The sequence below is a fragment of the Protomyctophum bolini genome, assembly GCF_963924005.1.
Source record: "Protomyctophum bolini genome assembly, chromosome: 4".
Classification (NCBI taxonomy): domain Eukaryota; kingdom Metazoa; phylum Chordata; class Actinopteri; order Myctophiformes; family Myctophidae; genus Protomyctophum; species Protomyctophum bolini.
Window position 1 is genome coordinate 40,714,906 of NC_137865.1, and position 23,738 is coordinate 40,738,643.

At 43.0% G+C, this 23,738-nt stretch overlaps 1 protein-coding gene across 1 annotated transcript in view; it reads left to right on the top strand.

The window, feature by feature from the left end:
• The window catches only part of LOC308313537 (cadherin EGF LAG seven-pass G-type receptor 1-like), an 81,411-nt gene that overhangs the window by 39,951 nt on the left and 17,722 nt on the right, over window positions 1-23,738 (top strand). Inside the window, exons 9-21 of the mRNA XM_080760710.1 lie at window positions 1,204-1,370; window positions 2,049-2,120; window positions 3,276-3,389; window positions 4,318-4,431; window positions 4,714-4,888; window positions 5,997-6,138; window positions 8,150-8,270; window positions 15,171-15,354; window positions 15,763-15,864; window positions 17,219-17,313; window positions 19,756-19,965; window positions 22,335-22,521; window positions 23,089-23,241. Coding sequence (XP_080616836.1) covers window positions 1,204-1,370; window positions 2,049-2,120; window positions 3,276-3,389; window positions 4,318-4,431; window positions 4,714-4,888; window positions 5,997-6,138; window positions 8,150-8,270; window positions 15,171-15,354; window positions 15,763-15,864; window positions 17,219-17,313; window positions 19,756-19,965; window positions 22,335-22,521; window positions 23,089-23,241 — 1,836 coding nt within the window. The remainder of the gene's footprint in view (window positions 1-1,203; window positions 1,371-2,048; window positions 2,121-3,275; window positions 3,390-4,317; window positions 4,432-4,713; window positions 4,889-5,996; window positions 6,139-8,149; window positions 8,271-15,170; window positions 15,355-15,762; window positions 15,865-17,218; window positions 17,314-19,755; window positions 19,966-22,334; window positions 22,522-23,088; window positions 23,242-23,738) is intronic.

Below are 23,738 nucleotides of genomic sequence, written 5' to 3' on the forward strand. Positions count from 1 at the left end.
CACATTCCTGCATTCCACAATAATAACACTGACCTTAAACCCTGCAGGAGTGCACAGGTTGTCTTGTCCATTAGACAATACTGCACTGTAAAAAATACTGTTGATATAATTCCTCTGCTTATTGTCGCCGATCGCTAACCCTGAAACTGGCCTCTGAAGTCAATCACTGTATGCTCAACAACATTTCCATTTCCATTCTGTTGTGAAATCTATCAGAAAGAATGAAATCAGATTAGAAGTAGCTCTACATTTTCCAAGAGCTTATAGTTTTAGCTTAACTCTGTGTTATTGATGATTGCAACCCATGATCAAAATGGCTTCCTTTGTATTGTAACGGATGCCGAGCTATTGGTGTGAACTGTATGTGTGCACATGCGTTTGGATTTTCTTTAGTATGATCCATATCCTCATGTGAAGAAATATAGAGCCTTATCAATCATTCATGACATGGATTTTGTGTGCATTGCATGGAAGGATATTATATAGGTACTGTATATCGAGGAAACACTTTATTTAGTGAGCAATTTCTGTATCGAGTCTTCACATCATCATCATTCATCATTTTTCGACCACGGTCGAGATCATGGATTTCACAATGCCATGCCAGACTTCCCGGTTCTTCATTGCCATCTCCAGTTCCTGCTTACTGATGCACGTGTCCCTAGTGATGACATCAGGGAACGACAGTTTTCTACCTCTGGTCTGCTTTGAGGCAGGACTCCAGAGAAGAAGGGACGATATAACCTCATTGTCAGCTCTGTAGCAGTGGCCGGCAAACTGTGTTCTTCTGGATCGGACTAGTGAAGAAACATGTGGAAGGTTGCCGTATATTAGATTAGTCGATGGGTGGCTCTTCTAAGACAGATTTTGCGCTCTCATTAGAAGGCGGGTGTAAGTGCCATCCAACCGTTTCTCTAGTTTCTCCATGTGTCGGAGCCATAGAGTAGAATCGGCTCAACGGTCGTCCTAAATATTTTTTACTTTTAATATAAGTTAACATCTTACTAAGCTGGGATGAACAGATCTTATGCATGTCATTGCAGGCTGACCAGGCCATGCCCTTCCTAGAGTCGTCACATTTGTAACTCATTCCTAGGACTATTTCAGGAATACATTAGTATTTCACAACTACTACAGTACTATATTATCGTTAACATAATGCTATATCTCATGTCTCAATCCTTCCTTCCTTGCCCTACACAGTCATGCCGTCCCCCCAGCACTTCAGCGGCCATGCTCTGGTGTGGTGGAGTGAGCCGGAGGTCACCATCGCCATCCCCTGGTACCTGGGGCTGATGTTCAGGACACGGCAGAGCTCTGGGACTCTCCTGCAGGCCAACGCCGGGGACTTCTCCAGGATACAGCTGCTGGTGAGCATCTGGAACATGTCTAATGATAATGGAATGTTAAAAAGCACCAAGGGAATAGAACAAAAGGCCTAACGATACATTACGACTGTGTTATAGCTACAGAACTGTATGTCAGGAGTATATGCTAAATAGACCTTCTGCTGTCTTCCTATTTCCCGCCCTCATTTTCTTACCATACCGCACACGGTTGTGGGTTGAAATTGTGCATCACACTGTACACCACTAGGGCAACCAGACTGCAGGCCTATTGTCACGTTGGCAATGTGAAGGGAAAGTGATAGAGAAAGTTAATAATACTTCATTTTTTAGCCAAATACCCTTTCATGGGTAAAGCGTAAATGTTTAACTTCACACAACAATTACACACTATTCATAAAAAAATATATGTCTATGATATATATGTCTTGCACTACAGGCTGGTATAGGAAAATGAAACATCTGGAAAACATTAAGAAATACCAGAGATGCTTTAAAGCAGCTCATGGGTTCTATAGTAGTGGACTCCCTGCAAAAGAAAAATGCACTGGGGAAATAAAGTATGAAACATTTTTCTCTCTCGTTCCCTTTCTATCTGTCTTCCTGTCTATCTCTCTCTCCTCTCATCTTGACTGGTTCTACCACTGATCTCATTTCCTCCCCTGACTGACGCTGACCTCTGTGTTGTTGTTGTTTGTCCAGCTGAGCAGCAGACACCTGCGTTTCCAGGTCTTCCTCGGGGTGAAGCGTGTGGCCGTGCTGGACTTCACCCAGGTGGGTCTATAAATACAACGTTATTGACCTGGAGTACTACAGTGTTTATAGGGCTGGACTTCACCCAGGTGGGTCTATAAATACAACGTTATTGACCTGGAGTACTACAGTGTTTATAGGGCTGGACTTCACCCAGGTGGGTCTATAAATACAACGTTATTGACCTGGAGTACTACAGTGTTTATAGGGCTGGACTTCACCCAGGTGGGTCTATAAATACAACGTTATTGACCTGGAGTACTACAGTGTTTATAGGGCTGGACTTCACCCAGGTGGGTCTATAAATACTACATTATTGACCACCCAGGTGTGTCTATAAATACAACATTATTGACCACCCAGGTGGGTCTATAAATACAACATTATTGACCACCCAGGTGTGTCTATAAATACAACATTATTGACCACCCAGGTGGGTCTATAAATACAACATTATTGACCTGGAGTACTACAGTGTTTATAGTTTCAATGTGCGAATATTCTACTGTTGGACAGATAGGATCTTGGTTTACTGATGATCCTAGATGACTATTTCTATGCATTTGATTTATTACCTTGTGTTGTCTTGCTTCTTGATGTCTTGCTTCTAAACCAAAATCGTTAACCCATTTAGGCCTGACGTTGAAATAAAAAAAATGTTGGCTCTGAAAGAATATATATTCAAAGATTTGTGCCGCATTTGTACGATTTTTCAAAAATAGCAGACCTACAAGCTTGTAGATCTGCTATTTTTCAATAGCTAACGTATAACATAATGCTTAGTTAACACCAAAAGGGGTTCCCGTCCAGAATGGGTTAAACCAGTGGATATGTTCTCGTTCCTGATTGTTTCTCTGATTTTTGTCCTGTAATGTCTACCGTTTTGTAATGTATGTCTTGTCTGTTTCTTCAACGGTGACGTCATGGACGAAAACAAATTTCAGTGCAAGCTGACAATAAAGTTGTATCGTATCGTTATTGCTTACTGTAAATCGCTCTGTATTAAGAGTGTCTGCTAAATTCCTGAATTGTAAATTAATTCTATCGATTTATTTTAATCGAATAATCGAGAAACTTTATATATATATATATATTTTTTTTTAGAATTGTTTAGTCATTTCTGTTCTGTTCTGTCAATAACATGTATTTATTTGATGGCCTGTTTTCCACCCCTAGGTGTGCGTCAACGATGGAGAATGGCACCATGTTCAGGTGGAGCTCAAGAGCATCAAAGATGGAAAGGACATCAAATACGTGGCCCGGGTGTCTCTTGACTATGGGATGTTCCAGGTATGTTTGCCACTATGTCTCTGGACTATGGGATGTTCCAGGTATGTTGAACACGTGTCTCTGGACTATGGGATGTTCCAGGTATGTTGAACACGGGTCTAGTCTGGACTATGGGATGTTCCAGGTATGTTGAACACGTGTCTCTGGACTATGGGATGTTCCAGGTATGTTGAACACGGGTCTAGTCTGGACTATGGGATGTTCCAGGTATGTTGAACACGTGTCTCTTGACTATGGGATGTTCCAGGTATGTTGAACACGTGTCTCTGGACTATGGGATGTTCCACGTATGTTGAACACGTGTCTCTTGACTATGGGATGTTCCAGGTATGTTGAACACGTGTCTCTTGACTATGGGATGTTCCAGGTATGTTGAACACGTGTCTCTCTGGACTATGGGATGTTCCAGGTATGTTGAACACGGGTCTCTTGACTATGGGATGTTCCAGGTATGTTGAACACGGGTCTCTTGACTATGGGATGTTCCAGGTATGTTGAACACGGGTGTCTCTCTGGACTATGGGATGTTCCAGGTATCTTGGCCAGCTAGAACAAAACGATAATATTATTCAGAGATCCTTGAGGGGGTCCCAGGGGATCCCCAGCTAAAGGAATAATAGTTAGGAGGAACCACATTGACCCTTACAGGTCTGTAAAAGTTATGGGGGTCGTGGAAAGGGAGGGGAGATATGAACTAAGAAGGAGAAATATAGACATGATAATTGATGGATTATGTGTGTATGGTCTATGTGTGTATATACTGTATGCATGCATGTGTTATATATATGTAGGCAAATAATACTGTGCTTGGAGGTATAAGAATGAATGTTTGAAGGTAAGTACTAAATAATGTTAATAATAATAATAATAATAATAATATGTGGCATGTTAGTGAAAGAAATGACATGTTTAACGGTGTTTTCTCCAGAGGTCGGTGGAGATCGGGAACGAGCTGCCCGGCCTGAGACTGAGGAGTCTGTTTGTAGGAGGTCTGATGAAGAAGGATGGCTCTGTGATGAGCGGACTGAAGGGCTGTATGCAGGTGAGGCTCAGAACTATGACTTCAATGTCTCCATTACTTCAAACTTTTGCCTCAATTTTGAATTTTATAATATAATAATAAAACAATGGTTCTCAATCTGACTACTCTATTAACCTACACGAGGAAGATGGAGTCTGTTAACTGCCCACACCTATATTCTGTGTTGTGTAACATAAAAAAGGGCTTATGTGGGGGTTAATACCGGTATTAATTTATTGTCCACGTGAGGATTTTCTATATTGTTCCTTCCATTCCCTTCCAATGCTTCCATCCTGCGTGTAGGGAGTGCGAATGGGCGAGACTTCCACCAAGCTGGCCAACGTCAACATGCTCCAGGGACAGAAGATCAGCGTAGAAGACGGCTGTGAGCTTCCCGACGCCTGCAGCCCCAGCGTGTGTCCGCTGCACAGCCGCTGCTCCGACAACTGGGGCTCCCATTCCTGTGTCTGTGACCCTGGTGAGTCTGTGGTCTGTCTGTGTGTCTGTGACCCTGGTGAGTCTGTGGACTGTCTGTGTCTGTGACCCTGGTGAGTCTGTGGTCTGTCTGTGTGTCTGTGACCCTGGTGAGTCTGTGGACTGTCTGTGTCTGTGACCCTGGTGAGTCTGTGGACTGTCTGTGTCTGTGGACTGTCTGTGTCTGTGACCCTGGTGAGTCTGTGGTCTGTCTGTGTGTCTGTGACCCTGGTGAGTCTGTGGTCTGTCTGTGTGTCTGTGACCCTGGTGAGTCTGTGGACTGTCTGTGTCTGTGACCCTGGTGAGTCTGTGGACTGTCTGTGTCTGTGGACTGTCTGTGTCTGTGACCCTGGTGAGTCTGTGGTCTGTCTGTGTGTCTGTGACCCTGGTGAGTCTGTGGTCTGTCTGTGTCTGTGACCCTGGTGAGTCTGTGGACTATCTGTGTCTGTGAGTATGTGGACTGTCTGTGTCTGTGACCCTGGTGAGTCTGTGGACTACTGTACTGTACGGTGCGGCGGATTCTTTGTGGTGGATTCTTTTCAATGAGGAGCTTTATCTGTGACAATGGGTTCTTGTGTTTTTTGACTTTAGGAATCCCTGTCTATTACATGCATCAGCCAGTATATTTTAATTTTTTAATTTCCATAAAGTACACCATGTATAGTACACACCCCTTCCATCCATCCATCCATCCATCTTCAACCGCTTATCCGTAGTCGAGAGCTCCAGACTTCCCTCTCCAGAGCAACATTAGTGACTTCCTCCTGGGGGGATCCATAGACCCAAGGCCAGTGAGTCGATGTAATCCCTCCATCTGCACCTTGGTCTACCCCGGGGTCTCCTCCCAGTGCGACGTGCATCGAGAACCTCCCTAGGGAGAAGCCTGAGAGGCATCCTAACCAGATGCCCGAACCACCTAAGCTGGCTCCTTTTCAGGCTAAGGTCCAAGGAGTGGCGACTCTACTCCGAGTCTCTCTCGTGTGACTGAACTTCTCACCCAATCTCTAAGGGAGATGCCAGCCACCTGTCTGAGAAAACTAATTTCGGCCGCTTGTATTCGCGACCTTATTCTTTCGGTCATGACACACCCCTTCCTCTCCTCCATTCCCCAGGGCACTTTGGCAGGGACTGTGTGGACGCGTGTCTCCTCAACCCCTGTCAGCACGTCTCCTCCTGCGTCCGCCAGCCCAGCTCTGCTCAAGGCTACAGCTGCCAATGTGGCGCCAGCTACTACGGAGAATACTGCCAGCAGAAGTCAGTTCCATTTCTTTCCATTTTTTATAGTATATTTACGTGTTTATTTCAATGCAGTGGGCAGCCAGCTCTGGAGTGTTTGTGAGGTCTTTCTGAACCCTTTTTGTGATTTTGAAGTTGATTTTGGGTTTTTTTTTTTTTCATCTGAAACATTTTCTAAATATGAAATTAGGCATACTTATACTGTACCATCTCTGCCTATTTGTTTTTGGTCAAAATGACCTCGACCCGCATCCAGACAGCCCATTGTTCAATTTAAAAGACAATGGGCTCCATTTCCATCACCGCTAAACCCCTTATCCCTAAACTTCTTTGCCTTTTTTTTACTATTTTGAAAAACATTTTTGAATAGTTCAACTAGCCAATCTACATTTTGTTTTGCAAAATGGTAAAAAAAAAAGGCAAAGAAGTTTAGGGATAAGGGGTTTAGCGGTGACGAAAATGGAGCCCAATGGCTCTACCCTGCTGAGCGTTTAGTTTAAAGCAGGGGGCGTTCCTGTGGCAGAGATCATCACCCTGGTGTCAATCTTCGCTCTGTAATCTTGCCACTTGACACACCTGACTGTGCTGAACAGCTTTGCTTGTTTTAAAGTTGACCCCGAGTCACGTTTTACAACGCGCTATAGAGACCATTTCCAGATGTTTTCTTTTATTTTTTGGTCGTGCAGATGTAAACCCGAGGATTGTGTTGGTTTATTGCGTTTTAGAGTAATTGCAAATTTAGCAATTCAGTATTTTTTCCATCACGGTGTAAAATGGAGTGCTATACTTGTGCGGTTGTTCTGGGCTAGGTTTAGGGTTAGTGTTTGAGATCAGGGTTAGGGTTATGAATTGATCCACAGAGTTGAGACACTTCACCAGGATAATTGATGGATACACAGCCTACTCTAGCCTACCATTTACGAGACAGCCCCTGACTAGTGACTACTTAGGCCCCATTTACACTGGCAGCCAAATCCAGCCTGAATCAGATCTGAGCCGCATCCAGATTGGAATCTGATTTGTTTAAATGAGTCATGTGACCATTTAAACCAATCAGATTTCAATCTTGATGTGGAACAGATCTGATTCAGGCTAGATTTTGTCTGCCAGTGTAAATGGGGCCTTTGGGGCAGGAGGTAGAGCAGGTCATCCAATGATCCGTGGGTCGGCAGTTCGTTCGAATCCCGGCTCCTCCTCCTGTCTACATGTTGAAGTGTCCTTGGGCAAGACACTGAACCCCACATTGCCTCCAATGAGTCGGTCGGTGCTAGCTCGCTACCATTGGTGTGTGAATGTGGGAAGTGAGGACGCTGGCGTCGACTGTTCGCCGCTTCACCTCCCAATGTATGAATGAATGGACCATTGTAAAGCGCTTTGAGCACTGTGGCGATCTGTTTGGAGCCACCGTTTTTTCAGCAACATTGCAACATTGAACCTGTCAACCCAACTTCACATGCACGCCCATACAGGCATACACACACACCTCCGTTGTCTCAACTCTCAACCACTGAGAAGACTCGCACACTCACGGCAAGCGACGCACGTAGAGTCTGGAACGTTCTGGAAGAGCGCTATCAAAATGCAATTAATTATTTACTTGTTCATTCTGCTGTCTGTGTGCCAGTGTGGGACTAATTCATGGATGTATTGCTTCCAGAGCTAACGTACCCTGTGCTTATTACTTCCAGAGCTAACGTGCCCTGTGCTTATTACTTCCAGAGCTAACGTACCCTGTGCTTATTACTTCCAGAGCTAACGTACCCTGTGCTTATTACTTCCAGAGCTAACGTACCCTGTGCTTATTACTTCCAGAGCTAACGTACCCTGTGCTTAATGCTTCCAGAGCTAACGTACCCTGTGCTTATTACTTCCAGAGCTAACGTGCCCTGTGCTTATTACTTCCAGAGCTAACGTGCCCTGTGCTTAATGCTTCCAGAGCTAACGTGCCCTGTGCTTATTACTTCCAGAGCTAACGTGCCCTGTGCTTATTACTTCCAGAGCTAACGTACCCTGTGCTTAATGCTTCCAGAGCTAACGTGCCCTGTGCTCGTGGATGGTGGGGGAACCCTATCTGTGGCCCGTGTAACTGTGACGTTACCAAAGGCTACTATCGGGATTGCAACAAGACCACGGGGGAGTGTCGTTGTAAGGTACAGTACTGTGTACAGTACACTGTTAAATGACATCACGTCATTCTCTGTACTAGCGCTGCATACGCACACTATGGAGTGCACAATACTGTACAACATTATCGCATCGATTCACCTTTTTCATTTAATTTTGAAACCCTGATTGGATTTATTTTTTATCCCATTTTAATTTCAACGACACCCAAATTAATGTATGTATTTGGCCAAGGACCCCTGTTTACATCCCAAAAGATTTTGTGCCATGTTTGTGTTTGTCGAAGAAAACTTTAGAAGAAAACAGTCCTTCTGCACACCTACAGTGGACATGTGCGTCGGTCGTCGGATAACTGTCTTCACTTACATAATTGTGGGCTCGCTACAGCGAGCACACACTAGTTATTGCCAGCCTATATTTATTCTTTATTTATTCCGCCGCTTTTTTTTGGCACCCTACTACTTCCACATACTTTATGCTAGAAATTTAGTTCAAACTTCAAACTGTTCAGCTCTTTGCAGTGATGGGTGCTTGTATTTTTATTTTTACAAAGTTTTATACTTTTTATACTTTTTAACTTTTTAACTTTTTTTTAACATCCTTTATAATGAGAGTCGATGGAAGAAAGGTCCCATTTTTCACAGTTAACTTTTTTGAGCTCTTATTACTCCGTCATACTTTCACTTTGAAACTTCATTCAAACTTTATAATGTTCATCTATCTTTGAACTTTCATTGGTGAAAAAGTTGTTTTGAAAAAGTTTATACTTTTTAAAATATTTAACTTTATTTATAGTTTTTGCCTCCCATAGACAATGAATGGGATTTATCTCTAAATCAACCTCACTTTTGCAGCCTCATTACTCTGGCATACTTTGTCGTAGAAACGTGATTTAAACTTTAGAACGCTCACACGACTCTGGACTTTTTCGTGGTTCAAACCGTATTCGAATACGTTAAACTGTTTTTCCGAAATCGCAGTTCAATCGCAGGCCGTTTCGCGTAATTAGTGCCATTTTAGAGTGCGGGCCTTCTTTGACTAGAGTGTGGAGACTGAAATTCTTTCCTTGAAAATTTACCAAACAAATTGTCGTCCCGGCCAAAGTATTCATTTTACACGCATGTTCTTTTGTCATTTTGTAGCCACACATGTCCTCTTTCACACAATGTGACCACCAAAGCACAGAGACATACAGAATGTGAACTACGGCCTTTTAAGTGACACAAAAACAGTCAATCTGCTCATTGACCTCCATTGTATAATTCTTACGAGGAAATTATCGCGCTGACAATTCTTAACTCGCTCTTATAACCACATTTTTAATCGTACCAACACCACAATCGCACATGGTGTACCTCAATATCTCAGGCCACTCACAGCGAAAAAAATATTTGCATTCGACTTTTACTTTTTGCGATAGAGCAATTTGTTCGGGCATAGTTTCCTCCATCCAGGACCATTGAAATCTCCCAGTCATAGTGCTGGCAAGTAGTAGAACTCTTTTTACTTCCACAGCTGAGACATATAAGGGCTTAATTACAGGGCTTGACATTAAAGTTACAAGATCTCAATGAGTTGCTCTGCGATACCTTGTGAGCTTGTAGGTCTGCTATTTGTGCAATTAGGCTAGACACAAGCAAGTGCACGCAGGCACGCACGCACGCACACACACACCCTGTCTTCCTATTGGCTGGCCTTTACACAGCTCTCGCAAGAGCACGCACGCACACACACACCCTGTCTTCCTATTGGCTGGCCTTTACACAGCTCTCGCAAGCGCACGCACGCACGCACGCACGCACGCACACACACACCCTGTCTTCCTATTGGCTGGCCTTTACACAGCTCTCGCAAGAGCACGCACGCACACACACACCCTGTCTTCCTATTGGCTGGCCTTTACACAGCTCTCGCAAGCGCACGCACGCACGCACGCAAAAAAAATGAAAACTTTTTTTTTTTTTTTTTTGATTTTTTTTTTTTAAAAATTAAAAAATGAAAAAAATTGATAAAAATTGAAAAAAATTGAAAAAAATGAAAAAAATGGAAAAAAATTGAAAAAAAATACAAAAATTGAAAAAATTTGAAAAAATTGAAAACTTAAAAAAAATAAATTACTTATTAAGAAAAAACTTCAACTTTTTTTTTTTACTTATTAAGAATAAACTTGAATTTTTTTTAATAACGTTTTTTTTTTTTTTACCTTTAAAGAAAAACTTTTAAAAACACTTCTACAACTTCCACATACTTTATTCCGCTTTATGCAGTTATTTATGCTTAAACTATAGTTTTTCCAAATGTTCATACTTTTTTAAACTTTTACTTCAGCTTTAATACATTTTCTACTTTTGTTTAAAATATGCTACAGTCCCGAAATTTTGATTATGGATTTAGACCACCAATGGGAACACTATTACTCCGGGCCCCGAGTTTCAAACTTGACACGGCAATAACTTTATACATTGCATTTTATGCGAGCCCACGCAGTTTCTACAGGAACTGCTTTCTAGTTAGATTTATTGAGCAACGTTTGGGTCGTTCAGATCTTCATCAGGCATCAGATGACTGATGAAGATAAGTGAAGACAGTGTGCGGGTTCCTTTTTTCTCTACTTTCTCTACTAAAATCCAAATCTGCAAAAATTACAGATAGGCTATTTTAAAATAGCCTAAGTATAGGCGTTAGAGTTGTTAAACTGTTCCTCATTTTTCTGTTCCACTTTGAGCACCACTGTAGTTGACAACTTCAACTTTATTATACAGTGTGTCGCATCGCATTTTAATGATTTTATATATCACTCATTCTTGAGATGAGGGACAAAAGTGGAAAAAACATGTCCCACACATAAGAGCCTTATTTTATGTAAAAAATAAATTAATTCATAAAAATAAAAGCACTTGCAAAGTTAAGTGTAATACAGTTGTGTATTATTATGCCCTTAATTTCATTATAATTGTTTTCATATTCCATCTGAATTAGTTAAAAGCAGGCCCTGTACCCAAAAAGGCCTGTATTTAGCCTGTCCCCAGCAAGTGGCCACAATTTCAAACTGCCAAAAAAGTGTCTAATACTGTCACAATCACATAAATATACATACTAAATTAAGCTTTTACATGTCAACTCCGTCTGCACATTTTTATGATCTTTGTTAAGAATTCAAAAATAATGTTTATTATTTTAGTTTAGGGGTTAGGTTTAGCTAACAAAATTAAGCAAAAACAAAATGGCTACATTGTACTAAAGAGGGTTAAGATGAAAACAAATGCCATTTGGTCAACTCCGTCAGACGTCAACTCCGTCAGATTTTGTGTCTGACGGAGTTGACGTGTATCTGACGGAGTTGACAAAAGTGTTCCTAAAACAATAAAATTATTGTTTTTGAATAATGGGCAGTATTCTAATTTGGCACACAGTTAGAGCATGCCTTAAGGAACATTTTTGGCTATGGGGCCATCACAGATTTGTCTCGTGGTGACCATGGCAGCCATATTACAAAAGAGCCGCCACCTGATGATATTTTACAATAACTCAAGTTCTACACCACCTAGGATCTTGATTCTGGTGACTAAGACCTCATTTTCAAGGATGAGGGATACAGTGGTACAATTTAGACTTTCCCTGTGACCATGGCAGCCATTTTTCAAAATGGCCGCCACCTGCTGTTATTTTACAATAACTCAAGTTCTACACCACCTAGGATCTTGATTCTGGTGACTAATCATACATTTTCAAGGATGTGGGGTACATTGGTAATATTTAGATTTGTCCTGTGACCATAGCAGCCATTTTTTTTTTCAAAATGGCCGCCACCTGCTGTTATTTTACAATAACTCAAGTTTTAGACCACCTAGGATCTTGATTTTGGCGACTAATCATACATTTTAAAAGATGAGAAATACAGTGGTACTATTTAGATTTGTCCTGTGACCATGGCAGCCATTGTTTTTCAAAATGACCACCAACCTGCTGTTATTTTACCAATAACTCAAGTTTTAGACCACCAAGGATCTTGATTCTGGCGACTAATCATTACATTTTCAAGGATGAACTTTCTCTGGGAGAGGTAAGGGCTTATTTCAGGTGCAGGTTGAGTTTCTACTGACAGGACATTAAAAGGAGGTGGGCTTTCTGGCCTTTGACTTGCCCCTTTCAGGTACAGATGCACAGTTTGACTTCACTGGCCACTGCAGGGAACTGTGGGGGAGAAACTTTGGTCTCTTGACACCCCGATTAGGTTCAGGGTTTTTTTTGGTGGAGACTTGCCTTTCATGACATCTTTGCTGCAGCAGTTGATCTCCTTACTGCCAGTGGTGGCACACTCTGGGTCTCTGGGGCATTGTATCTTGGTGGCCTCCTGCCAGTGTTTCTCCATCCTTCTCCTGAGCTCTGTGTTCTGGGGCTCTGTTATAGTCAACTTACATTGTCTTGGCTGGAGATTGCTTTCCTGCAGGGTCCAGCCCAGTCTTGTGCAGATGGCTGCTGGCCCACCTGGAGGCCCCAACCTCACTTGTTCGGTTGGTGTGATTAGGTGGGGTGGTCTTCCCCAATCAGGATGAGGGGTTTGACCCTTTCAAACGGCAGTCTGGCCAAGTGTCTGTATTTAGTTGTGAGTTTAGATACAGGATACGATTGCTCACCCAGCCCCAGGTGACATGAGGTGAAGGCTCCTTTGATTTGGTAACATTGCTTTGGTTGACATGCTGGGGACACAGAGAAAGACACTGATGCCTTCAGTGTCTGCACATCCTGCCTGATGGTCCTGAAGCCAAATCTTCTGTCTTCAGTCTTTCGCTCACTGTTCACTGTTCACCTCACCTAATTTAGCCCAAGGAGTTTGACCCCTAGTTTGGCCATAGACCCCCTAGTTTGGCCATAGCCACTTGCCCAAATGTGCCGACATGTGCTGACCTCATCACATCTGTGATGATGGCTATGGCCGTTTTTAGCCAACGTAGTGTTTTTTGTGCAAAACTAATGCTTGGAATGGATCCAGAATCATGAAAAGCCCCTAGTTTGACATGCCACATGCTACTTAAAGCATAATGAAATTTAGAACATTTAGCCTTATATTGGTTGTTGATGGTACCCAACTTTCAGCAGCTGTCAAACATGCCCCTAGGGTGGTCAAATAGAAACCAATGTGGGATATGTTAGTAGACACCTTTACAAACATTGGTGAAGAAAATTCTTGGTAAGAAATGTATTCACAGATTTTATATTATTCTGATAATATTCCCTGAGTAAATTGGTAAAATAATAGCAGGTCCACCATTTTTTTAAATGTCTACCATCCATGGTCACAGGATAAATCTAAATAGTACAACTGTATTCCTCACCCTTGAAAATGTATGATTAGTCACCAGAATCAAGATCCTAGGTGGTGTAGAACTTGAGTTATTGGGAAATAACAGAAAGTTGGCGGCCATTTTGAAAAATGTCTACCATGGTCACAGGACAAATCTAAATAGTACCAATGTATCCCACATCCTTGAAAATGTATGATTAGTCACCAGAATCAAGATCCTAGGTGGTGTAGAACTTGAGTTATTGGGAAATAACAGAAAGTTGGCGGCCATTTTGAAAAATGGCTGCCATGTTCACAGGGCAAATCTAAATAGTACCACTGTATTCCTCATCCTTGAAAATGTGGGATTAGTCACCAGAATCAAGATCCTAGGTGGTCTAGAACCTAAATCAGTTAAACTTGTCAACTCCGTCAGATGTTCGTCAACTCCGTCAGACGTTCGTCCCGTGATGTTTTTGTTAATTTCCAAAGAAATAGAAAATTCGCTGTCAAATCTTTTGTGCTTATGTATTGAAACACCAACTGAAATGATACGTAATGATGATTTTTTATTTTTTTTACATGGTTTTCATGTTATAATATTGAAAATAAAGGTTGAAATGACGGTTTTGAGAAATTGGATATTTCATAATAGTGTGATATTGGAACAAAATAATATTAAAAGATTTGTATTACTTAACTTGATTACTGAAAGCCATTATAAGATAACTGAGGACTTTATATTATTGTTGAAATGATAAAATTAAATTAAAAGGGATTTTAGTGTGTCTGACGGAGTTGACATGAATCAGGTATTAAGTGCATAAATGTCCCATTTTAGAAAGAAATGTTATGCGAAAAACCTGTTCCTTCTCAAGATTGGTAGTTGAGACCTGTGTCTACAAATACATCTATTTGATTTTAATGTATCTTAAAAATAAAAAAAATCCAGTTTGAAAAAAGTTTTGTCCCTTATCTCAAGAATGGGTGATATAGTGGCTAGCTTCTTTATACTCAATTTTCAATCTCGGGTGAATATAATATCACTTCTACAAGCTTATAGATTGGCAATTTTTGATGAAAAGATTTGATGTTGAGAGCATAGAAAAATGTTTCTATGCTGTTGCTTTCAAAATAAAGGCCTTTTTTCAGACGGGAAAGTGAGTCAAGTGACTGACACGCCTTTAGTAATTCATTTCATTGAGAGGCGTGCATGCATTTCAGACACGCAGAGAAGTTGAGGGCTGATTATACAAGCGTATTCTCACCGTCACGGGCACGTGGAATTGACGCATGCATGCTCTTTTGTGCGTGCGCCCGTGGGGCGACTAGACCTGGATTGTGGTGAGCTTTCTTTCCACGCTACGCTTCCGCGTCCCTCATGAGCAGACCTGTCGCTCCTATAGCCTCCTTTCCACGCTATGCGTCCCGCGCCCCTCATGAGCAGACCTGTTCTGATCCAGACCAGAACGCCTTCCTGCGTCACTTGCTGCCCCGTCATGAAAGAGCCTTTATGCACCAACCTCACCGAGGCAAATTCCTTCCCTGGCAATCAAATAATACATCATCTGATTCTACACTAATGTCGTATACCGGGGGCCTCGTTTCATCTGCTAATGCATCTCTGTGCTCCGTTTGGCAGGATAACTATTTCCGTCCCAAAGGGAGCGACACCTGCCACCCTTGTGAGTGTTTCCAGCTGGGCGCTCTGTCTCGTACCTGTGACCCCCACACGGGGCAGTGCCAGTGCAGGACGGGGGTCATCGGACGCCAGTGCAATCGCTGTGACAACCCTTATGCTGAGGTCACCTCCAATGGCTGCATTGGTAAGCTAGACATACTACTGCAGAATTAAACAAGCTGTCCCTCTTGTAAATGTCATCTTCTCTCTCACTGACTGGCTCGAATCCTCACTCACTCACTCACTCACTCACTCACTCACTCACTCACTCACTCACTCACTCACTCACCCACTCACTCACTCACTCACTCACTCACTCACTCACCCACTCACTCACTCACTCACCCACCCACCCACCCACCCACCCACCCACTTCCTTCACTGATTATTTCTCTCCCTCATTTCATTCGTGAATCCTTCTTTTCCCATCATTCAAAAAAAATGTTTTCCTTTTTCCTTCCTTCCTTCCTTCCTTCCTTCCTTCCTTCCCTCCTTCCTTTTCCACAGCCCTAATCAGCTTACATATTACGTTTGCTCTGTGTCTCTCTTCCAGTGGTGTACGAGGGCTGTCCTAAGGCCTTTGATGCAGGCGTCTGGTGGCCGAGAACCCAGTTCGGTCAACCTGCAGCCATGAAGTGTCCCAAAGGGTCCACTGGTAAGTGAACACAAAGTAAAGTTACCACTGAACTTAGCACTACCTCATGTTTGCTTGGCCCAGTGTGTCTCATTGATGTTTTTCGTCAATGAGCGAAGTGTACTTCTCCAGTTCTTTTTTTACTAATTAGAAATGATTCATTAATCCTCACCGCTTAGAAATAACCTTGTAGTTTGTCCACATAGACATGAAAAGGCCAACTCAGGCTCTGGGGCATGTGTATTGTGTGGCGGCTGCCATTTTGGTTTCCAATATGGTGGGTGGGGCACAGCACGCCAGCACGCTGCCACTCAAAGCAATTACGGGCCAATCACAGGAGCGCGTCTTTTCCGGGACTTGTCAGAATCTAGGGGTGCATTTGGAAATTCGCACTGAGAGCGCACAGGTGTGCCCTCTTGGTCGTTCATAGTATTCGAAAGCACCCTAGATTCTGACAGGAACGAGCTGTGGTTGGCCAGTGGTCACTTTGGCCCCATTTGCACTGGCAGACAAATCTAGCCTGAATCAGATCTGTGCCACATCAAGATTGAAATCTGATTGGTTTAAATGGTCACATGACTCATTTAAACAAATCAGATTTCAATCTGGATGTGGCTCAGATCTGATTCAGGCTGGATTTGGCTGCCAGTGTAAATGGGGCCTTTGAGTGGCAGCGTGCTGTGCAATAAGACGGCCTCCATAACCATCCATGTCGCTCCAGTGAACTGCAGCAGCGAATGAGGATCTCTAGGCTTATATATCTATGGTTTGTCCTAGCAGAGGGAGCATCTAACGCTTATATATCTATGGTTTGTCCTAGCAGAGGGAGCATCTAACGCAATCCTTTGTTTTGTGACCTCTGCAATCCAGAAACTTTAACCCATTCTGAACGGGAACCCGTTTTGGTGTTAGCATCATGTTATGCTTTAGCTATTGAAAAATAGCAGATCTACAAGCTCATAGCGCGCCACCGAGTGGCGCGCTACGAGCTTGTAGGTCTGCTATTTTTGTAAAAATCGAAGAACGACTGACATTTTTAGAATCTGATCTCAGGTCAGAATGGGTCCATCAGACCAGTGTGTGTCCAGCGGAAACCTCGTATGAATCTGATCTCAGGTCAGAATGGGTTAAACGTGGCGAATTAGAATTGATGATTGATTCCACAGTTCGCATAAATTAATCCCATGCGTGTGTGTTGGTATTGCAGAGCTCCTCCAGATTGTTGTCATTAAGTGAACTGTCAAACTACAAATCACTGTCTGTCTGTCTGTCTGTCTGTCTGTCTGTCTGTCTGTCTGTCTGTCTGTCTGTCTGTCTGTCTGTCTGTCTGTCTGTCTGTCTGTCTGTCTGTCTGTCTGTCTGTCTGTCTGTCTAGGCACTGCAATCCGCCACTGCAGCGACGAACACAGCTGGTTGCCTCCTGACCTCTTCAACTGCACCTCTGACACCTTCTCCCAGTTGAAAAAGCAGGTGTGTGTGTGTGCGTGGCCTGCGTGCCTGACTGACTGACTGACTGACTGACTGAACTCATTTGGCAAGCCAATCTAATATTGAGTTGATAGGAGAGAAAGTTTATCGACTCCAAACTTTGCATCTGCTATCTCATTTTACCTGCAGATATGGTTTTGATAATGTGCCCAAGGTTGATACTAGTGTTTTGATACTATTTATTCTGGGAACCCATTTGCAAAACAAAGGAAAAACAGCGCCCTCTTGTGAGTCAACATTCTCTCTCCAGAGACTAATAAGTTGCTTACAGAAGGCAAACAAATGTTCCAAACCTGCCTGCCAACTTTGGACGGTAGTCAGTCATAGCAGGCAATTGGAATGGAATCTGAAAAATCTGATACATGATACATCTTGATCACATAACTCCATAGATCATAACTCCATAGGGTTCTCAACCCCTAATCTATCCCCCGGGGGGTCACCAAACTATTTTGGGGGGTCCCCAAATTATTTTCAAAAAAATAATGTTTTTTGCAAATGAATGGCTGGAAAATGGAGAGTTCACATAGTACACAGTACATGCATACACTTTCCTTAATGATTATATTTGCTTTCAGTATTCATTTATAATATTATTTTCTCTATTATTAAGGTTATTTTATCAGTTTGTCAGTTTGTATTGGGAGTGGAGGCGTGGCGGGGGTCTAGTCGACCTTGTTGGTACTAGTTGACTAGTGGATAAGAAAACATTCCTGATTTTGTAGGCCTCAAGATCAGGTTATAGTCACCAATGTACATAGTTTTTAAATGTACTGTTACTCTTTGACCCAAGACCAAGACATTAAAGAGTGTCAGTGTTCGCCCGCAGGCTGGTTTTATTCAGAAGTGAGTTTACAAGAAAAGGCGAATAGGAGGTGAGAATCCGTCAGGGCGAAAACTATAAATCAAAGTCTCTTTATATCTCTCTTCTTCTCCAGGGGCCGGAGGGTCCGGGCGGTGAACATAGAGATTATTTATTAACATAGGTTTTTCTTCCTTTTGGGATTCTTGGGGCCGGTGCAGGCCAGCTTAATTCCAGCAGGATAAACTTAAGAGAAACCCTACGGAAGTACCGTCATTAGCGTCATATATCGTTCAAGGGCAGAACGGGGGAGGGATTCCTATCCACGGTGTCATCACACCTGCCTTGTCCTTTAATTACTCGGTCTCGCCCGAGGCCGCGTCGAGCCAGGAGAAGGCCTGCGGGAGGGAGAGAGAGTCATAATTACACAGAGTCACAATACATGGCATTATTTAGAGAGGGAATCATATGTGAGATCTCTTACCGCCAGACGCCTACTGTATATACGTGCACACACAGAGAGGGCAAGCGGTGAATGGAGGGAGGCGGCCGCTTTTATACCCCGCAGATGTCTGCCGCAGGTGGGAAGGAATCGGCTTGATTCAGAATGCAGACGGGTACGTAGCGGTCCGCTATGATTCGTCCCAGTGGCTGACGCGGCGCCCCGCCTCCCTCTACCTGACTCTCTCCAGGAGGCACCTACCTGGCTGTTGGCCCGTACAGAGACCCCACAGTACACATATTTATTTCCACTTGAAGCAGGTGGATGTAGCGCCACCATGAGGCAAATTTGAAAAAAGAAAAAAAAATAGATTGTGGAGGTTCTTCACCGCGTTCGAACGCCGTGAAATGTTGCACGCTACAGGGAAGACAAAAGCCACAGGGGAGACAAAAGACAGTGTGTTGGCCAGCGAGGCCATGTGCACTGCAAAACCCCACAGCAAAACCCCATAGCACCATGCTATCTGTGAACACATACTTCAATATTTCAAAAGGACAGATGATTAAACCGTCCAAAATGATATTATTTTTTGCAAGGTCATGTTAAAAAAGATAGAACAGTAACTTCCACAGTTGCTTGTGTGTCATTCATTTCCCCAGAAATGTCATATTGTGGAATGAATGACGCTCTTTAAAATGTAAATTCCCATGTGCATCGAACAGATGTCTAAGACAGGCCAGGACGGTTCAAGCCGTGTTCGGTCTGTGGAATGTCTGATCGTCAGAGGTGAACCCAGTTCATCGCTTTGTACCATACTGGTGGTCTGTGGGTTTTTTTGAGCGGCCGCTCCCAACAGTGAGTTTGTGTGTGTATGTCTGTCTGAGCATGACCTATTGACCCCTAGTGAGAGGTAAGGGGGGTGGCTATTTACAACCCTCCTGCTTAGGTCCCGGGTGGCGGTGGCTCAGGGGTAGAGTGGCCGGATGTGCTGGTTGGTGCAATTAGGGGTTCAGTGTCTTGCTCAAGGACGCTTCGACACTAACTCTGGGGGAGCCCGGGTTCGAACTGGCAACCTTGCAGTTACAATCCGGCCACTCTACCCCTGATCCACCGCCGCCCCCCCCATCATGGTCGACCTCTCATCTTGGACCCTGTGTCTCCTCTCTGCTGCCCCCACCAGGACGAGGAGCTGCATTGCAACGGGTCGCAGGTCGACGGCGACAGGTGGATGCGCGTGGCGAGCATGCTGCGCGTCGCCACCAGCGGGACGGCGGCTCTCCATGGCAACGACGTGAAGACGGCGTACAGCCTGCTGACCAACCTGCTGCAGTACGAGAGCACACAGCAAGGCTTCAACATGTCCGCCATGAGGGATGTACAGTTCCATGAGGTACAATTCACTGTTGCTTTGCACGCACGCACACACACACACACACACACACACACACACACACACACACACACACATTGTGGTGTATATGAAACCAATCTTAATAGGCATAATACGTAATAAAAAAAGTGTACATGATATGGTCGTGAGGAGTCTACCATCTCTCTTATGTTTCATGTCCCTCTCTCCCCCTTCTAACTCATATCTAAAATGAAGCATACAATACCTGAGACTAATATAAAACAACAATAACCTTTTTAAAGTATAATTGCTGGGATGGCATTTCATTTCATTTGGGAGACAGACAACTGATTAGGACCTTTTTGCTGTTGCCTGAGGTCTCCCACTCAGCTTTAAGACGTTAAGTTTTAGGGAGAAAAACGACCTCATTGTTTGACTAAAGTGTTTAAGAGCTCTGGCAAGTTCTTAAGTTGCTAAGTTGCCAAATCCTCCTTTAAAAGCTGGTACAGGTTTGCTAAGAGCCTGTCCTCCCCACCGGGTATTCATTCTCCTCCTTTTGGGAAGGTGATATTATTGTCTTTGCTCGAGGATGGAGTTTAGCTGGGCCGGGGATTAAGTGTAATGAATACAGTGAAGCGATTAGCAAGTCCTCTATGACTTTCATTAAGGTCGTGACCAAAACACAAAGCCAGATATGGCTAACGGCTAACACTGCATACTGCTGGCATTGGCCCAGCTCGCCATCCACCGGTCTATTGTTTATGACGGAAAACGCAGGTGGAAAGTTTGCCAGGTCAAGGTCTTATGGAGACTGGTGTGTGTGTGTGTGTGTGTGTGTGGGTGTGTGTGTGTGTGTGTGTGTGTGTGTGTTGTCTGGCCTTGGGCCAAAGTACACAGGTGTTAGTTTGGGGATTAAATACACAAAGTAATCTCTCATCCATTCTTTTACTGGCTCCTTCTTTCTGTCTCTGCGCTGATGTGTAACTACTCACCGGGAAAAGTATTTCGAAATTGCTATAATTTATAGTTTTGCGGTAAGGCAGTGCCGTATTTAAATGTCTAATAAAAAATGAATACGTCAGAAGTATATCAGTAATTCATGTTAAGATAACACATAAATACATACTGTACCGTATGCTTAAAAACTGTTGAGGTTCAACTATTCAAGGTTGTACTTTATTGTTACAGTACATCTTGTGTACAGTTACATAAGAGTAACATTTTAGTTTGGCTTCTTTACAGACAATGCAGCAGTGTAGATTAAAAATAACATCAAACAGCAATCACAGCAGACAGAGGGATAGAATAAAGAGTGCAAGAAAAAGCAAACAGAGTAAAAAAGAGTAAGGCCTCAGTCATACTATTGAGACGACTGTCTTGTCCGTATACTGTGTCTTGTCTGTGTTTCATGGCCGCCCCAATGCATTTCCAATGGAAGTCACGTGGTGTTTGGTCAAACCACGTGACTTCCATTGGAAAAGCATTAGGGCGGCCATGAAACACAGGCAGAGCACAGAACATTTGTTCTTTATGTGTACGAAGCCGTGCATGTTTTATCACGTTTTGTGCATGTTTTATCCCCTAACCTTTTCTTTTAATCCCTTAATATCCCCTAACCTTTCCCCCCATATGCTGCTATAGGGACTCCTGTTGTGCAATATCTGTGAACTCTATGAACTAATTAAGCAATAATACACTCGAGGGTGTGGTTTAACGTGATTATTGCCATGCACGACAGTGATGCGGGATCAGGAACGAGAAGAAGTCGAGTTCCGCAAGCATCACTGAGGTGGCAATAATCACGTTAAACCACACCCTCGAGTGTAATATTGCAATTACACAACAGTTACCCTTAAAACTAAGATTTTTATCTATCTATGTTTTCCCTGTAGTAGCAAAGTTAGGTAAACCTTTTTGTGAACAGCTTCACAGCTGTCGTTCATTTATTGATACTAAATATGACCCTGTTGTGTCATGAGTGTTGTTTTGACCACTTAACTGTCCCTATTCTGGCCATCATACAGCAAAAACTGATGAACCTTCAGCGAAACGTCTGTGAAAATAGTTTCACAGGCTTGTAGATCTTCTATTTCCACTATTTGATGTGCAAGTGCTACATTATACTGTAGTGTCGGTGGTAAATAAAGTTACACTATATATCATACTAGGTTTTCTTTTCATACGTATACTGTAATGTAGGTTGTACATGTTTAAAGTTACACTATATATCATACTAGGTTTTCTTTTCATACGTATACTGTAATGTAGGTTGTACATGTTTAAAATTACACTATATATCATACTAGGTTTTCTTTTCATGCGTATACTGTAGTGTAGGTTGTAAATGTTTAAAGTTACACTATATATCATACTAGGTTTTCTTTTCATGCGTACTCTACTTGTTGTAGAATATTGTCCGCGCGGGCAGCGCCATCTTGGATCCCACCAACGGCCTCCACTGGGATGTGATCCAGCGCTCAGAGAGTGGCGGAACCAGCCTCCTCCTGCGGAGTTTTGAGGAGTACGCCCAGAACATGGCCCAGAACATGAGGAGAACCTACCTCAAGCCCTTCACCATCATCACAGACAACATGAGTGAGTTTTTAACATGAGGAGAACCTACCTCAAGCCCTTCACCATCATCACAGACAACATGAGTGAGTCTTTTTAATAATAGAACATGAGGAGAACCTACCTCAAGCCCTTCACCATCATCACAGACAACATGAGTGAGGCTTTTCTTTCTATTTCAACTAAAGCTGCGACTTCTTAGCGATCATTCTATCGAATTATATGCTTTCGATTAATAAAATAATCGAGAAACGTGCTGAATCGAATCAAACAATTGATTCTATATTTTTGCCTTTGTTTAAGTCACTATGGACGCAGAATCAATGTTTCATGTAAAATAAGTAGTAGCCATGTAATAAGTGGGATAATATACGCCGTAACAGCGAGGCGAGAGAACCAATGAAAAGTATTAAAAAGCGCTTTGACAAAAACCTCCTATCTCCACTTGAGCTGGATTGTTTTTCATTTAGTTTCTTCCAGACAGCAGAGACATGTTTCAAGTGTGAATGCAACAATACCCCCCCCCCCCTCAATACTGAGCACTTTGTTTACTACTCTATTACTAAAGTTTGACTGTCTGTACCCATGCAGTTTTCTCTGTGGACTACCTGGACCCTGCAGCCAACTCCCAGAGGAAGATACCTCACTTTGATGAGATCCAGCCTGTCCTCCCTCATGACCTCCAGTCCTATGTGCACTTCCCAGAGCTCTCCCCGCAAGCTGACCACGTCAACAGTATAGCAGGTAAATTATTGAAGTACACTCAAACAGGGGTTCTCAACCCGTGGGTCGCGACCGCCAAATTATTTTGGGGAGCCCTCAGATTATTAAAAAAACTTTTTTTTTAAACTGTCTGGAAAAATGGAAATTAGGAGTTTACATAGTACATGCATAAGCTTTCCTTAATGATTATATCTGGTTTCAGTATTTATTTATGATGTATTTTCTCCATTATTAAGGTTATTGTAGCGGTCAAATTGTATTGGGGTGGGGAGGGGGTCGCGAGACATGGCCAAAGCATTTCCGGGGGTCCCGAGTCACAAACGCTGAGAACCCCTGCACTAAAATCAATCAATCAATCAATCAATCAATCAATCTTTATTTCGGACTACATGGTCCATAACAATCAACAATACAGGGGACAATACAACAGAAACAAAACGTGAACGTAACATCCAGGTTACAGATATTTGGCTCTTCAAAATAAGGGTTGAAAGGGGAAAAACCGTGGATAAATAAAT